At 39.9% G+C, this 17138-nt stretch overlaps 1 protein-coding gene and 1 long non-coding RNA gene across 8 annotated transcripts in view; one reads left to right on the top strand and one right to left on the bottom strand.

Moving 5' to 3' along the window:
- BLTP3B (bridge-like lipid transfer protein family member 3B) overlaps nucleotides 1–17138 on the top strand; it is an 80725-nt gene that overhangs the window by 58501 nt on the left and 5086 nt on the right. For 4 of the 7 annotated variants that reach the window (XM_032788563.2, XM_032788562.2, XM_032788564.2 and 1 more), the window contains 6 exons: nucleotides 2080–3581; nucleotides 4670–4845; nucleotides 6497–6633; nucleotides 8306–8456; nucleotides 14055–14311; nucleotides 16544–16652. In XM_032788563.2, coding sequence (XP_032644454.1) covers nucleotides 2080–3581; nucleotides 4670–4845; nucleotides 6497–6633; nucleotides 8306–8456; nucleotides 14055–14311; nucleotides 16544–16652 — 2332 coding nt within the window. Of the gene's footprint in view, nucleotides 1–2079; nucleotides 3582–4669; nucleotides 4846–6496; nucleotides 6634–6845; nucleotides 8065–8305; nucleotides 8457–14054; nucleotides 14312–16543; nucleotides 16653–17138 lie in introns of those variants that run through there. The other 3 variants (XR_012656135.1, XR_012656134.1, XM_032788566.2) reach the window with 2 other exon arrangements.
- LOC116829640 (uncharacterized) overlaps nucleotides 2964–17138 on the bottom strand; it is a 51266-nt gene continuing 37091 nt past the window's right edge. The window contains exons 2-3 of the long non-coding RNA XR_004374788.2: nucleotides 11788–12708; nucleotides 2964–3037 (exon numbers count right to left, since the gene is read on the bottom strand). This is a non-coding gene — a long non-coding RNA (uncharacterized LOC116829640). The remainder of the gene's footprint in view (nucleotides 3038–11787; nucleotides 12709–17138) is intronic.

The raw sequence follows: 17138 nt of genomic DNA, 5'->3' as shown, positions 1-17138 counted from the left end.
TATGATTCCCTAAGCCCTAACATTGCAAATGGATTCAGCCATGAGGATCCATATACAGTAAAAGCTGTGTTATGTGGCATTTTACCAGCCGGAAAGCTCTCTGCACCAGCATTTCTGCTCTTCATTGAAAGTTTGGTTTATAGTCGGGGTGGCACCAGGCTGACAGGTTCCTACCTGCCTCCACGTGGCTCCCCAGAAGTGGTGACATGTCCCTGCTGCTCCTAGGTGGAGGAACAGCCATGAGGGGTTCGGAGTGCGGAAGTGGGTACAGGGTACTGGCTCTGGGAGGGAGTTTGGGTGTGGGAGGGGGCTAGGGACAGGGGGTTGGGGTGCAGGGTGCTGGATCTGAGCAGCGCTCACTTCAGGCGGCTCCCCACAAGCGGCAACATGTCCCTGCTGCTCCTGGGCAGAAGCGTGGCTAAGTGGCTCTGCCCACTGCCTCCGCCTGTAGGCGCAGCCCCTGCAGCCCTCATTGGCCACCATTCCTGGCTAATGGGGTCTGTGGAGCCAGCGCTCAGGGTGGAGGCAGCACGCAGAGCTGCCTAGTCACACCTCTGTCTAGGGCAGTGGCTCTCAACCAGGGGTCTTGGGGCCCCCTGGGGGGCTGCAAGCGGGTTTCAGGGGGGCTGCCAAGCGGAGCCAGTGTTAGACTTCCTGGAGTCCAGGGCTGAAAGCTGAAGCCCCACCACATGGGGCTGAAGTCCAGGGCCCTGAGCCCCACTACCCAAGGCTGAAGCCAAAGCCTGAGCAATGTAGCTTTGTGGGGCCCCTGTGGTATGGGGCCCCAGACAATTGCTTTGCTTGCTACCCCTAACGCCAGCTGTGGCTTTTATATGTAGAAAACCAGTTATTGGGCACAGGTGCATAATGGGGTTTTTATAGCATGTTGGGGGGCCTCAGAAGGAAAAAGGTTGAGAACCCCTGGCCTAGGGGACATGTCATCTCTTGCAGGGAGCCACCCCGAGGTGAACGCTGCCCAGATATGGCACCCTGTGCCCCAGCCCCCTGTCCTGAGCCCCCCTCCTGCACCCAAACTTCCTTCCCCCTTACTTAACTGGACTTTCTCACATACTGGCACTCCCCACTACCCCAACAGGCCGGATAACAAAGCTTTTACTGTACCTGGGTGGTGTCCCATTGATCCCACTGGCATTATGTGTGGTGTCAGGGATCTGTGTTAGCAGATCCTGATGTAAGATCAAGGTCTAAAATATTATTTCCTTTTACACTTGGACTGTAAAGATGTGGAATTCGAGATTATTCTAGCACACTGTGGAATACTTCAAGGTTTTAAGAGTTCTAATAAATGTACTTTTATAATAGCAAAAAAAAATTGTTAATGCAACATTAAGGCTGAGATTTTAATCGTACAAAACTTTTGTATTGCACAATACTGAGCAATCATGTAATGAAAGTTCCTTTTGCATACATGTGGAAGGAGAGTTAAGATTTCATGTTCAGCTAACTCAGGGGTTCTCAACCTCATGAACCCCTGAGGGGTCATTACATGGGGGGTCGCAAGTCATCAGCCGCCACCTCAATCCCTGCTTTGTCTCCACCATTTATAATGGCGTTAAATATATTAAAAAGTGTTTTTAATGTATAAGGAGGGTCGCACTCAAGAGGCTCGCTGTGTGAAGGGAGTCACCAGTACAGAAGTCTGAGAACCTCTAAGCTAACTTTAAAACAGTTGACCCAATTTTCCATTAAACTGTCTATAAAATCACTTCTGAGCTGACCTAAAGCATTAGAAACTTCAGCCAAGTGTAACCGTCCTGCGTATTTCAAAAAAGAGAAGCCAGAGGCCCTGTCATGGACATTGCATGGACATTGAGATTCATGGCAATTTTCGTATGAACAGGTTTATATGAGGTGGCCTTGGTCAAAATTTGGGGAACCCAGATGAAAAGGTGCAGAATCAGGAGCCTGGCCTCTCCTGTTCTGTATTAGTGTACATGTCATCCTACAAAACTTTAATTTCATTTGTTTATTTTACCTCACATAACTATTGTTTTCTTTAAAATTGTGTGTACCTTTATAATCTATTTTGTAACTAGATGATGTATTTTTCTATTGCAGTTTATCATTCCCTCTGAAAAGAAACCTGAAATCCATAAAGATCAGCCACGTGCAATTTCTATTCAAAGTTCGGAAATGATTGCTACAAACACAAGGCACTCGCCAAACTGTAGACACTCTGACCTGGAAGCCTTGTTCCAGAACTTCAAAGATTGTGAATTTTTCAGTAAAACGTTCACCAGCTTTCCCAAATCTCATGACAGTTTTAATCTTCTGCACCCAATCTTCCAGAGACACGCTCATGAACAAGATACTAAGATGCATGATGTTTATAAAGGTTATGTCACCCCTAAGCTAAATAAATATGCACTAAAAACATCTGCTGCCACTGATGTCTGGGCTGTGCATTTTTCCCAATTTTGGATAGATTATGAAGGAATGAAAAGTGGGAAAGGCCGACCAATAAGCTTTGTGGATTCATTCCCACTCTCCCTTTGGGTTTGCCAGCCAACGAGATTTGCACAGTCACAAAAGGAACTCTTTTCTTATTATCAGACATCTTTTAACATTCCAAGAAGTGACTCTAGTGACCTAGCTAATAGACTTCAGCGCAAAAAACTTTTGAGGGAATATTACAGCACTGAGACAGAACCCTTGACCAATGGGATTCAAAAGCTTCATCCTTCAAATAGCACTTCAGGAGTTCTGTCTGCAAGTTCTTCCTCTGATGCAGATGTACATGTTCTTGTTCATATTCAAAAACACGTGAGCATGCAAATCAATCATTACCAGTTCCATTTCTTATTGTTGCTCCATGACTCCCTTGTAGTGCTCCTGGAAAACCTAAGGAAAGATGTAGGAGCAGTGACAGGAAAACCTGCACAACAAACAGATGTCTGCATTGGGATCTTACTTGAAAGTGCAGAAATAGCTCTATTGCTCCATCCAGTGGCTCAAGCAAAACCCTGCAAGTCTCCAGTTTTGGAAGAAGAAAGTCTCATGGCAGAAGATCTTTCACCTTTGGAAAATGAGGAAACTCTTGTATCAGAAAGTAAACTAATAACTAATGATATAACACAGACTGGTAGTGTGGATATTAATTGTGTAACTGAGTCTACGAGCACTGAGGTTAACAATGTCATTTTGATGGACCCCCTTTTTAAATCAGATAGTGATATGGATTTTCACAAGGGAATATCATTTTCAGATGATGCATTGGATACGTGTTTGGGGAAAACAAATGAAGGTGATTGTAGTGGACTTTTTAGTAGGAGTAATTCAGAACACGTTTGTGTAGCATTAAGTGACAAAAGTAGCTTGTATTCTAGGGATTTGGTGAATGTTTTAAATAACAGAGAAGATTCTATTGAGTTATTCACTGATAAAGAGGATGACAAAAATATTTTTTCAAATATGTTAACTGATCAGAAAAGTGGAACTGAAGGCTCTCCTGTTAAAGTGGCAGACTTAGAACCAGAAACAGCCTTACAATCTGAAGAGCTTGAAATCAACAAAGAAAAATTGTCTACCGTTAGAATGCTTGCAACCCAGTCTACATTAAGGTATAAAAGATTTTATATTTTAAGTAGTGAGTTCACTCTTTATGTCCCAGGAAAAGTTAGTTGATAGTACAAGTCAAATAAAATTAATAATTGCCATAGATCAGAGATCAGCCACCTTTGGCATGCAGCCCATCAGGGAAAGCCGCTGATGGGCCGGGACGGTTTGTTTACCTGCAGCATATGCAGATTCGGCTGATTGCAGCTCCCACTGGCCATGGTTCGCCGCTCCAGGCCAATGGGGGCTGTGGGAAGCGGCACAGGCCAAGGGATGTGCTGGCCACTGCTTCTCACAGCCCCATTGGCCTGGAGTGGCAAACCATGGCCACTGGGAGCTGCAATCAGCTGAATCTGATGCAGGTAAACAAACCAGCCCGGCCCACCAGTGGCTTTCCTTGACGGGCTGTGTGCCAAAGGTTGCCGCTACTTGCCATAGATAGTAGAACTGAGAATTTAGTAGTTCAAAACAGATATCATTTTAAGCATTAATAAATTCTGTAGATATGCAGTGACAGTGGAATCCCCCAATAAATTATGGTTAAAAATTGAACATTGTGTTAACTAAACATTTAATTGATTACAGAATGCTGTATTTTCATACTCTTGAATAGTTTTCAAAATTCTAAATAATTGACACGTCTACAACATAATTTATAGATGGCAGTGAATGAATGCTTTACCTTGTTTACCTATATTTTTTTCCCCCTAAGGCGGTGTTTGCCAAACTTGGGATGCTGCTTGTGTAGGGAAAGCCCCAGGCGGGCTGGGATGGTTTGTTTACTTGCTATGGCCGGAGGTTCCACCGATCGCGGCTCCCACTGGCCATGGTTCGCTGCTCCAGGCCAGTGGGAGCCGCGATGGGCGGAACCTGCGGAGGGGGCAGGTAAACAAACCATCCCGGCCCGCCAGGGGCTTTCCCTACACAAGCGGCGTCCCAAGTTTGGGAAACACTGCCCTAAGTATTACAGAATTATTTTGTATTACATACCAATGTTTCTTTAATTTTGTTCCTGTGTTGGAGGATTTTGATTTCTTTTCTAGAATTCTTTTCATTTTAAGTAATAATTTCCTAATATCTTTATATTAAAAAGTGGAAAGCCTAAGGAACGCTGCCAGTCCAACCTCCCTGCATTCTCTGTTTCTTATAAGAACATGAAGAGAAGTCCATCACAAGTCTCTTTGGATACTATTTCTATTGATAGTATGATGTTAGAAGAACATTTGCTAGAGAGTGATGGAAGTGACAGCCAAAGCTTTATGGAGAAAGGTAAACAAATTTAACAAAATAATTACGTATAATACAGGAAAGTATTATCTAATAGTATGCTAACAGGATATAGTGGGCTAAATCCTGTTTGGTTTACTCAAGCAGTTCTATTTACTGCACCAGTTGGTGGCACCAAATATTTTCCTACTTAGATGAAAGATCTAATTTAAAAATAAACTGAAAATTGACTCCATTATTACCTCTTTCAGGGGTGGTGGTTCTGGGTTTTTTGTTTTTTTTTTTGGAGGAGAGAACCAAATTATAATGTTGTAGGACCAGGAATTCCTTGGAACTACTACTATTAGTGGACTGTAGGCCAGCAGTAGATGTTTGCAGGATTGGACTCTAAATTATGGTGGTGTTTTACCATTGCAAATCTGTATCAAGATTTTCGGTTTTTAAAAATGAGGGGATGGGTAAGTGTGTTTCTTTGGCATTAACACCAGCAATTCTAATAACCAAACAGACAAATTTGACTCTCTCCTCATGGTGCAGTTTGTATTTATTGGCTGAATTCTACTATCAGGTGGATGTCCAACTTCTGATTATTTCAGTGGGAGCCATTTGTGGGTATCTGAGGGAGAAATTTGGCCTGATGTTGAATATCTGTTAGTTTTAGATAATCTGTAGTACTGTGGGGTTATGTAAATTATGATGAGCTGCTAAGAGAAGGCCGATGAAATAATTTAGTTAAAAAGTAACATGTACAGTAGCAAGACTCTAAAAAGGTCAGTTTCCTCTGTATTCCTGTCTTCCATCTGAATAGAAAACTATTCTCAGCCATATGTTCGTAACAAAATAAAGCTTTAACAAAAGAAAATAATATAGCCTGACTGAGTATTTCTATAAACAGAAGAACTGTAGCCACTTACATTTTCAAAGCCTTTAGTGTATCTATACATATTTGGCAGTTCAGTGACTTTTAACTAACTTCTCACAGGGTGAAATTCACTTCTGTTGTGGAAGACAAGAGCAGGGCCCTTCTCACCTCTCCAGAAGTACATAAAATGGCCACACAGGGCTTGTACATCCCCTCTGCACTGTGAAAGATCTCTGTGCCAGCCCATGTATACTGACATGGAAGCCACAATGAATTGGCTGCGTTAGGCAGGAAAGGGGTCACATGTTCATGTGGATCTAGGATCCTGTGTAAAAGACATGGAAGAGCTATGGGTTCTATTCCACCCTACAGGCTGGAATAGCAAGCAGTCCACACCTTGGCTGCATGGGTTGAAGGGGTGGATTTCATCTCCCTAATTGCTCCATTGTCATACAGTCTGAATACTTGGACTCTGTGTAGATGGAGTGGATTTCACCCAAAGAGAATATTTTGTGATAGAGAGATTAGGTGTATAGATAGATAGATCAATAAGAATATAGACGAATTAAGACATTTCCTTTTGTGTTGCTAGTGCTAACTAACAGTCGATTTGCCACATGAGCTTAGTGACATAACAAAAATCACTATACCTATTATTTGACTAATTTATTTTATTAATTATAAAGTTTTGTTTATTAATAATTATCCAAATAAAAACTTTTATAAAAGGTTTAAATATTATTACACATAGTATCTTAATATTAATGCATGAACAATTCAGATTATAATATATTGACCTTTCATATTTTTCTGATGATATACATATGGAAGCTATCACAGGCATGAATTACCAAAGGCCAGCAGAAAGCATGCAAGATGAAGTCACAGGAGTTGACAATTATGGTGGGTCATCTCCAGATGCCATCAGTGCAGCTTCAGAGAGTGCTCAAGAGACTAATGAAGAAATGGTAATGTTACTGAAATTCATTAAAGGAGCAAGTTTAGTAAATTAAACAGTAACTGACATTAAAGTGGTGCTGAAATATTTTTTTCTTTTAAAGATGACTTGAAAATTAGTTTTTAAAATTCATAGCTATGTAGATTTATATTCTGAATGCTCCAATAACAAGTAAGGGTGAATTAAAACACATAATTGATTTTAGATTTAACTTCTTTTTAGGGTCTCTGAAGTTGAAGATTAACTACTTTTGTTCCAAGTAATGCCCAATATGTACTATGCTGGTGGCATTACACCCACTTTGGAGACCTTGATATGGAGATGTCCTCTTGAAAGGTCAGTTAAGTGGCTTATTTCTTTTTTAATATGTGGCATGGTTTTGTGATTTTTTTTTAATATGAATGTATATATAACCCAAAGTGTAGAACATATTTACTGTAATCTTTGTGTCACCATGCCCTGTAGTTTAAAAAAAAAAAAAAAAAAGCCACTTTTCTAACCATTTCCCCTCCCAAGGCAATCTTCATGCACTGATAGAGTTCCATGGTGGTTGCATCTCCTCTTTCTATTTAGCTGTCTATTTATACCATGCTCATCACTGTGGTTATCTGAGTTTCTTGCATAGTAAATTATCATAATTCAGAGTAGTAATCTTAGGGTACAGGGCACCTCAAAAAAAAAAAAGAAAAACACGCTTCTGAAATCAGTTTTGTGCACACTTCCCTCCTACACTCTCTTTGGAGACATTCAGCATATAACTCTACAGTTGCTGAGTTTTTAAAAAACACTTGCAAATTATCTTTTTAAAGAAAATCTTACTTTAACAAATGATTAGATATATACATTTATGAGTAAGTATCCTGTTGGGTCAGTTTTCAATAATAGTCTTTACATTTGTGCATGTAAACAATAATGTGTGAAAACAGAATCTGTGTGTGCAAATTCCATTTTAACTTGGAGTTTTCTATTTGTAGAAGATGAGTTGAGGCCCCTGAGAAAATTTGGCCCATAATTATAAAAATAATTAGCATATATTTTAAAAAGTGGCACCAAGACTTGACATTTTGCAGCTGTTGACTACATTTGTTGCCTGACAACAAGGTATAAAATTTAATAAAATAAGAGGAAAGGGCAGACTAGTAGAAGAGCACAGTGCATTACTGTGCAGCGTCAGAGTTTGGGACTCTAGCTAGGGTTCCTCTCTCTGGCTTTGATTGAGCATTTGAATGGTGTCAGCTACTCACATGCTTAATATAAAGCATGTGCTTAAGGTACTATAGGTATGGCTAAGGCAGCATATTCAGTGTCTTGGGGGAACCGTTTCATGTTGTTGTGACCCTTCTGGCTATTTCCAAATCAGTATTGATGGGCTGCAGGGGGGAATAGCATCTGCTTTTCATTGTGCATCAACTAGTTTATTATAAGGTGGAAAGTGAGAAAATAAAGAGAAAAATAACTGTTCTTTGGGTCTCTGAGTACCTCTCTGGTGAGTGGGGGAAAAAGTAGGTGAATAAGGAGCTTGAATTCCAAAATGTTTGTTTGAATTGCATTAATACGAGTTTCCTTTGGTAATATTTGAATGTAAGCTTGTTGTATTGTCTATATTTGCACACTAATAATTGAAAGTTGTAATTTAAAAAAAATTAATTTATAATCTCAGTTGTATCTTAACTTGTTGATAGATGTCTGTTGTGGTTTTTAAAATCTTCGGCGTTAATGGTGAAATTGACATCAAAGGTGAAGACACAGAAGTATGCCTTCAGGTGAATCAGGTGATACCAAGCCAGTTGGGCAATATCAGTGTTCGACATTATCTTTGCAACAGAACTGTGGGTAAGAATTAACAAGAGATTTCAGTTCCACTCTCACTGTTGAATTTGAGTTGAAAAAACATTTGTTTTTACTATGAAAGTGTTATTGGAAGTTTTATGGTTGTCCTCCCTCTAATACATAATCATATAAAAATATCTGTATTAGCCTTGTGATTCTATTCCAATTACCTTCTTTCCTAATTATCAAGCAGTGAGTGGGAGGAGAATAAAAATAGAACTGCTCAGGATGGTGTGAGTAAAAAAAGAAAACTAAAACCAAATGAATTACGCTGAATTCTGCTGATTCACTTTTTATCAAATATCCCACATTAGATTGTTGATATTTGATAAAGCTGGAACTTCATTATCATCACTCTCTTAACTTTTTTTAATTTGAGTATTTCTTGGTCTGGTGAGCCTTCAATGAGATCAGATCATTCTTTCCTTCAAAATAACTTCAAAAATTTTAGTCTATGGAACTACATCTCAACATCCACACTTCTTGTTAATTTTAAATGTCTTATTTAAGGAAAGTTACTATCTAGGCCTGTACCCAGAGGGATGAGGTGCAATTATATGATTTTTTAAAATTTTTTTGATAAGATTCTGATGCTTAAATGCTGCAGCTGTGGATGATTATAGTATTGCATTGCCAGTTAACAGCACATTAATCATGCTTTTGCAATGAATATGTCCACCTAGTCCATAATCACTTTTGCAGTAGGTCCAAATATGTCTATCTGGAGCTCTACACATCAAAATAAGTAGAACTCTGTAGTGGTATGTGTCTCTTGAATGTATCATGTGAACATCATTGGTACCTTATTTCAATTAAATTCATTGCCTCTGTCCATAAATCAGATGCACAGTTCCATAGAGATCACTAGTTCTGTGGAGCATGGCTTTGCTTCTTTAGAGGCATCCCAGGGTACATTGCAACGAAGGAAAATCCCATGGAGCTTGGGATGTGTATGAGGGTGTAACCTTATTAAAAGCAATGTAGCAGAAGGAGCTGGAAGACACTTAGTAAGTTACTTCCTTGGCAAATGCATAGTCAAGTATAGTTGGGGAGGATAAGGGATAGCATAGAGAAAGAAATGAAAATAGAAATAGGAAAAAAATTATGATCCAAAATCTGGTTCCTGGTTAGTCGTACTTGAATGACTTTAAATTAAATCCACCTGTAATTGTTTCTCATTTCCCAGTTTGAAATTGTTGGAATGTACCTAGAGAACTGGAGAGGTTTAATTGAAAACATCTAAATTAATATTTAAAAATAATCCCTCTGTTGTGAAAAGGATAAATTTGAAGTAAGGGCTAGAATTTCAGCATAGTTCAATTGACTTCATTTGAGTTATATCAGCAAGCATACTTCAGTTGCCTACCATCTGAGTGTCTGGGCCAGTAAGTCTACTCTTTAATCATGATACTCAATGTGAATAGTATAGTACAGCTTAAAAATATTTGAGTGGAAGCCTTACAAGTTATAGCTACATAACAATCAGCCAGTAAACTGATTCAAAAGGATTTTAACTATTCTTTTTGGTACTATTTATTTTTAGTGTGTTAAACCTGAAGAGATAATAAGTAGGGAAAGGATCTATTTCTTTTTGCATAGCAAATGGATAAATATTGACATTTTATCTAATATTTCTGACCATCTTCCTCTTATAGAAATGCCCAATTCAGTGTGTCAGTTGCCCTCTAGTGGGTAGAGATATTGAGACTAATAATCAGAAACTGCTGCTCTATTTTATTAGTACACACTCCTGTTCCCATTGAAGTAATGGGAGCAGCATCTTGCCCTTTATTCTAGCTATTAAATTGTTTCAGTTTTCTGAGTATCAGTTATTTTCTTTTTTACACATTAAGGCTTCGATTCAGGAAAATATCTCTTCTTCAAGTGGTTGCACACTTGTATTCCACTCAGGTTTATTCATGTCCAGCACACCAGAGCCAGAGAGTTTTCTGTAGCAGTACCCGGTGGGGTGGCGCACATGCCTGGCACATCCTTGTGGCCTCTGCTGAGGCTATATAAGGGTTCTACTGCCCCGACCCCCTTCAGTTCCTTCTCACCATCTGTGCCTGAGTCAGTGCTACCCGTGAGGTTTACCTCACATTTTTTTTTCTTTTGATGCCTCATAAGCTTGTGGTGGCGTTACAGCAATAATGCTGGTACTGGAACTGTGTCAGTGAATTCAGCTTTCTGCTTTTCCTGTAAATAGTACCCAGTAGTTAGATTTCCTTTATTGTTTTAACTAGTTATGAATTAGTTCTTGGTGTGATGCACCAGTGGCATGCAGCGTTCACCGAGCTTTAAGCACTGCTTGTCTTGAGAGGTGTCTGTTCACAATAGAGACCCCTCCATGCTCTGCCTTTTGTGCCTCAGTAAGGAACATATTAAAGAAAGGTGTAGTATCTGCCATTCTTTTAAAAAACAGAACACAAATATCCAAAAATCTAGGCCTCGAGCAACACTTTATGAAGCAAGCACTGAAACCTGCCTCGGAGTCAGGGCCTTCAACTGCACACCCTGCCTCTTACATGTAATCTGTTATGGAGGCTGCAGTGATCTCTGACAGATCCCTGGACTCAGACTCTTTTCCTTGGAAAAAGAGAGGTCAGTTATCATCAGGGCTTCCCGGAAAGAGGACCCATAAAACATACTGGAGCCGCTCCAGACTGAAGATATGTGGTGGTTCTTCTTTGAAGGAGGACTGGAAACATTGTCGGGACTCCTTGGGTACTCATGTACAACTGAGCCGTCAACCTGTCTCTCCCCAGCACTGCTGCAGGAAGGTATTGGTACTGTACCATCAACTCTGGTACTGGCTATGGGATAGCTGTTGAGTCTGGTACAAGAGAGACAGTTCCAGCACCAGCATTATTGGTGGTACCACCATCACAAGTTTATGTGGCATCAAAAGTCTGTCTCTGTCTTTTTTTCATGGATTCTTCCTGTGGTACAGGAGTCCTTTGAAGTGAAGGCATGTCCTGCTGCTTCCAGCTCATCTGGATCTTTGGCTCCAGTACAGAGATTTAGTGGTATCAGTGCCAGTATCAGCCAAGAAACATGACAAAGACTAAATCCTGGCATCATCTTCAGCACCGATGCATATTGTGTTGGTACCAGTGTGATCTTCGGCTTTGGCATCGGCCCTCAATAAACAAGTCACCTACTTCCATGTGTAAGTGTTGACAAGTGACAAGATTCTGAGATTAGTAGTGGCAGGTCAACATTATCAATACACAGTGCTTCTTTTGTCCTGTCCTCAGCCCCACACATATTTATCAAGTATATGACAGTGGTGGTGGCCTACTGAAGGAGAAAGGGGATTTGTGTTTTTCCTTACCTAGATGATATGTTAGTGCAAGGTAGATTCAAGCCCCAGGTTCTCTGCCATGTCCAGCTTATCTGTCTTTTTCATCATCTAAGACTCATGCTGAACAAGAGAGAGTCCACATTAATTCCCACACAAAAAATCAAATTAATTAGGCCCTACTCAATTCTACATATTCGATGGCTTTTCTCCCACAGGACAGGTTTCAGATTATTTGCCAGTTATGTGTCTCTCTCAATCATACCCTCTCAAGTTATATCCCACCACCACAGTCCAAGAATGTCTAGCGTTACTAGGCCACATGGCCTCATATACTTAAGTGACCCTGCATGCCAGACTATGCGTGTGCATCCCTCAGGGGTGGCTGAAGTTAGTCCATTGAGTGAACAGACACCGGTTGTACAAGTTGATCCAGGTTCCTCCTGGGTTCCCAATAATGGTGGATGGATAAGAAAAACATATGCAGAGGTGTGGTATTTGCTTGCCGCCACCTGATCAAGACAATCATTACTAATGCCTCTCTGATAGAGTGAGGTGCTTTCAGAGGTGGGTGTAGAACCCAAGCTTTGTGGATAGAGCAAGTAGCAGCTCATCATTTCAATATCCTTGAGCTTCGAGCATTCATAGTGCTTGCTGTGCTTTTCTCCCTCACATCAAGGGCTCACCGGTCCAGATACTCATCGACAATACAACTGCAATGTACTGTCTGCATAGACAGGGAGAGGCATGATCTGAACAGCTTTGTCAAGAAGCGATGAAATTCTGGCACATTTGCATCAGGGAAGACATTGCTCCCATTGCTGCTCACTTACCTGACTCCCAGAATCAATTGGGCGACCATCTCAGTAGAACATTCTCCTGGAATCACAAATGATCCCTCAAGAACAGTGGGCTGAGGACCATCTTCAAAGCTTGGGGTATTCATCAGTTGACCTAGTCACAATGAAAGACAATAAGGAGTACCATCAATTTTTCCCTCAAGTGTGTGAGCTTCAGGCTCTAACGGCAGGACCTCCATGTGTGTTGTTTTCCAAGATAAAGAGCCTTGAGGCCTCAGTCTAAATTTTTAACCAAAGTAGTTCCAGCGTTCCATCTCAGCAAACCAATATACTTACCTGTTGTTTTTTTTTTCCTGAAGCTGCACTCAAGTAGTGATGAAGAGCGACTTCATACTTTGGACATAAGGTGAGCACTGGCCTATTATCTGGACTGAACCAATCCTTTTAGGTTATCTCCTTGGCTTTGTGTCTCATTTGCTGACAGTAGGAAAGGTAAGGCAGTTTCAGCACGGACAGTTTCCATATGTATTACTTCCATGACGGCATTAAACACCCCTTTCTGGAGAGACTGTTAGCCTGAACCCTTATTGAATGGGCCATCTCAGCAGCCCTGCAAATGTCCAGCATGGGGATGGCCCTAAGAAAGACTACCGTTTGGTCCCTCTGTGCATACTTTCATGCATCGTTATGTCATCATGACTGCTTCAAGGTCTGATGCAAATTTGGGAGAGCAATTCTGCCATCACTACTTAAGTAGACTCCGAGCCCCACCTCCTAATAGTACTGTTTGTGAGTCATCTGAGTGAAATACATGTCTGCAACCACTTGAAGGAAAAAACGGTTACTTATCTTTATTGTGACTGTTCTTTAAGATGTGGTTTGCATGTGTATTCCACAACTGCCCATCTCAAAGAAAGAGAGCTACAATACAGGTAAGTAATCATTTTGTTCAAGAGAGCACTTAGTTAAATGTATTAAGGACTCTCCTGAACATGGATAGACCTAGTGCTTTCCTGAATCGTAGTCTTAAGTAATTTATTAAAAACAAAACAAAAAAAAGCTTGTGATGGGCTTGGTTTTGTGTTTACTGTGCATACAGATCTCCCACTGAAGACAACACAAGTTTGCATGCTGAAAGGTGGCAGGATCCTTATATATACATGTATACTGTTATGTCTATTACAAGCTACTTGTATGTACCGTTTATTGCTCCTTGTACTACTTTTAAATTAGAAATTGAGATGAGAAAAAAGATGATAGAAAATTGCTCACAATACATTATGCGTATGTACTATTAAAATTCTGATTTATCTCAAGTATGGGGTTTTCTGAATAAAAAAGTGAAATTGGTTAATTTGTTGGAAAACTAGTTATGTTTCTTCTACTTCTGTGATTATGTAACTACAATGCAGGTAGAAATGATTGCATACTGATTGCTTATTGGAGTGCTTTTTGTGTGTTCTAAAGTTTTAATCCTAATTTTGTTTTCTTCTACACTAGGTTCAGATCATAAATCTGTGGCTGGACCAATTAAGTCATCACCTGAAATTAATTTGAGATGGGAAAATGGGCCAAGTGCTGTAGTACACTCTCTGCTGGCTGTAAAAAATGGCTTTCTACAGTGTCATGTAGAGAATTTTAGTGCTGAATTCCTAACATCTTCCCTCACGAACATTCAGCATTTTCTAGAAGATGAAACTGTTGCAGCAGTAATGCCTATGAAGATCAAAGTTTCTAATACAAGGATTAATTTAAAAGTATGTTAATTAGGAGCCATTTTGCTTCTCTTAACTGTTTAGACTGTATGTCCTTGTTTCTTTACTGATAAGTTAGTAATCTGGATATAGTTAACTTCAAAGAAACTCATATTTTATTCTTTAAAGTCTTAATTGGATATTTACGATTAGATAACACTAAAGCAATTTTAAAAATCCATGAACTGGGTTAGCTCAATGGCTTGCCTAGAGGTAAATTTGGTGCATGATCAAACTGGTTATAGGAATTAATGTTTTATACTTTGTGTCTTTTTTTCCTTTACCATGTCATGGTCCCCAGAATAGCAGGAGCTGGGACTGTAACAGATAAGGTGTTCCAATTTCCCAAGGATAGAGTGAGCCTTTTGTTACTTTGCAGTAGCACCTGCTTTCCAATCAAAATCAGCATCAACAGAGAAGTATGCTATAGGCTCATCAGCCCTCCTTCGAGGATAGTTGTGATGATGAGAGCTTAGCATAGAAGAAGGAAAGAGGTTATCAGGGCTCAAGTTCAGTCTAGCTTGCCTACTAACTAGAGCCCGGATTTCATGTTCTACCCTACCTAGAAATATTTACTAAATAATACAAGCCTTTCACACTAGTGTGGCTTAAAATAGCAACATTAAGAGAACACTGCAGTGCAGTCTCCTAGTTTTTCCCCTAAAACACTTCAAGCAGACAATGATTTCACTGAGGGGCAGTCAGAAAGGCTATGATAAGCGTAAGGAAGATTTTGTTCTGTTTTGTTTTTAAAAAGAGATTTAGGGTTATAGTGTCACTGCTGCCAAAACCAAAAATAAAAAACCCTCAGACACAAATAGCCTTGGAAAATTTCAAAACAGTGAGAGATGCAAGGAACTCAATTCCCAAATTTTGGGACCCAAGATAGGAGGTGCCTAATTCTACATTTGGGGCTCAAGCATAAACTGTGCCACACTCAAGCTTAAATTTAAGCGCTGCTTTAAGTTGCATCAGCTAGGGCAGTCTCCATTCTGCCAGCGCAGGGATGCGGCAAAGTTCTGATTCCCTCCCTGTTCCAACAGCTCCTTGTGTGGTGACCTTACACAATCTTAGGATTGTCTGTGCTAGAGAAATTTTCAACTGCTTGCTTAGGCAATTTTTAAGTGCCATTTGTGCCATTGGAGCAGCACAAAGGGCAATAGTGAAGGCGTTTGCAGCTCAAATTGTCACTTAAGCACCAAGTTGAGTGCCCAAATTCAGAAATGAATGCTTTAGCATATATTCCCCTAATTTTGAAAACTGGTCTTCTGTATTTTCCTGGCAGGAAGGGCAGGCTCAGGTAAAGTTTTTTGACAAATAGTCAATTTTGTAGGTAAAGACTGTACATTAAGCTGTTATTAATAAGAGGTTATGGGCAGTGAAGAATTCACTGTATGTGCAACACTCACCAAGTCACCATGAAGTCAATCAGTTCTTCACTTTATGGCTGGATTGCCCATTTAGTGGGATATTTTCTTTGCACTGAAGTTGGCACACCGTTTCCTGAGTGAGTTTTGAGGGTTGTTTTTTCATACTGCAGTCTTTGCTCTTTGAAAGAGCCGTCACACTTTAACAATTTTTTTTAGTTATTTATCTGCTGATGCTGATAATGCTGTTGATATGTTTTCTTTCTGCTGGCATTAGAGACATTACTCTGCTTGACAGGAACAGTGAGCCATAATTGAGGAGAAACCACCACAAGCAGTTTGTGAGGTGTCTTTTGTCTGCAGTGATATCGCTGAACTATGACAGCTATCATCCCAATGCAAATTCTTAAAAAACAACAACAAAAAAACAAAAAAAAAACCTTTCCCCAAAGTATGGTGGGTGCAGCCCTACTGTCTTTAAAGAGTTCCAGGGACAATCAGATGAGAGATTATATAGTACTGGTTTGTTAACTCCACTTCTGGTGAGGGCTCCTGTACTAAAGAATGTCTTGCTTTGCTTTGTTCTCACTGAGGTATTCTAGTCAAACTATATATGCTGACTTCAGTGGGCTTTCATCAGACATAAATTTGGCTTTTTGTGTTTCTGTAGGTCATAGTAATTTTAATGGTACTGACGTTTTGTAGTTATCTGATTAGAAAATGCACTTCTAATGAGAGGGGTTTTGGGGTTTCATTAACTTCATTCAAATATGTTTAACTGAAGTTTCTAATTAGCTGGTTTGATTTCCTACCATTGATAAAGAGATACAACATTAAAAATCCTATTTTTATTACTTTTATTCTGTAGGATGACAGCCCACGTGATAATCTCTCAGCTCCTGAACCAGCCCCTGTAACACTGCATATTGACCTACTTTTGTTAGAGAGGAATGACGATGGCTCTTTTTGCATCAGAGGTGTGTATTGATAACATTCTCCCCAAAATCTACCATGTTAACAATTGAAAGTACATGCTGCTATATTTATGTAATGTTTCTACTTTGCGTGAACATTGTTTTGAACATGTAGCTAGTAATTAAAAGTGAGTTACCCCATAGAATTGCTAATCGCACTGTGGCTATCTCTATGCTATGAGCTATGGGTGTGATTCCTAGTGTGTGTACATGTACTGGTGAATATAATTGTGAACATAAGAGGAAACACACCCCTAGTTCATAGTGTAGATGTAGTCACAGTGTACATTACAACTGAAACTGAATACAGTCTAGCCAGGGAAAACAATCCCCAATAGCAGTGTTTTAACTGTGCCTGTGGTCAAACCAATGGATGCATAGTGGTTCATATCATTTCATAGAACATGTGTTCAATTCCAGATTCTTTCAGAGATGACTAAACACAATTTAACTGCTTAAATGTTGCAGAGAAGTGGAAACTTGTTATCT

Source organism: Chelonoidis abingdonii, chromosome 1 (genome assembly GCF_003597395.2).
Source record: "Chelonoidis abingdonii isolate Lonesome George chromosome 1, CheloAbing_2.0, whole genome shotgun sequence".
In the NCBI taxonomy this organism is placed as follows: domain Eukaryota; kingdom Metazoa; phylum Chordata; order Testudines; family Testudinidae; genus Chelonoidis; species Chelonoidis abingdonii.
This window is presented reverse-complemented; position numbering and strand designations above follow the sequence as displayed.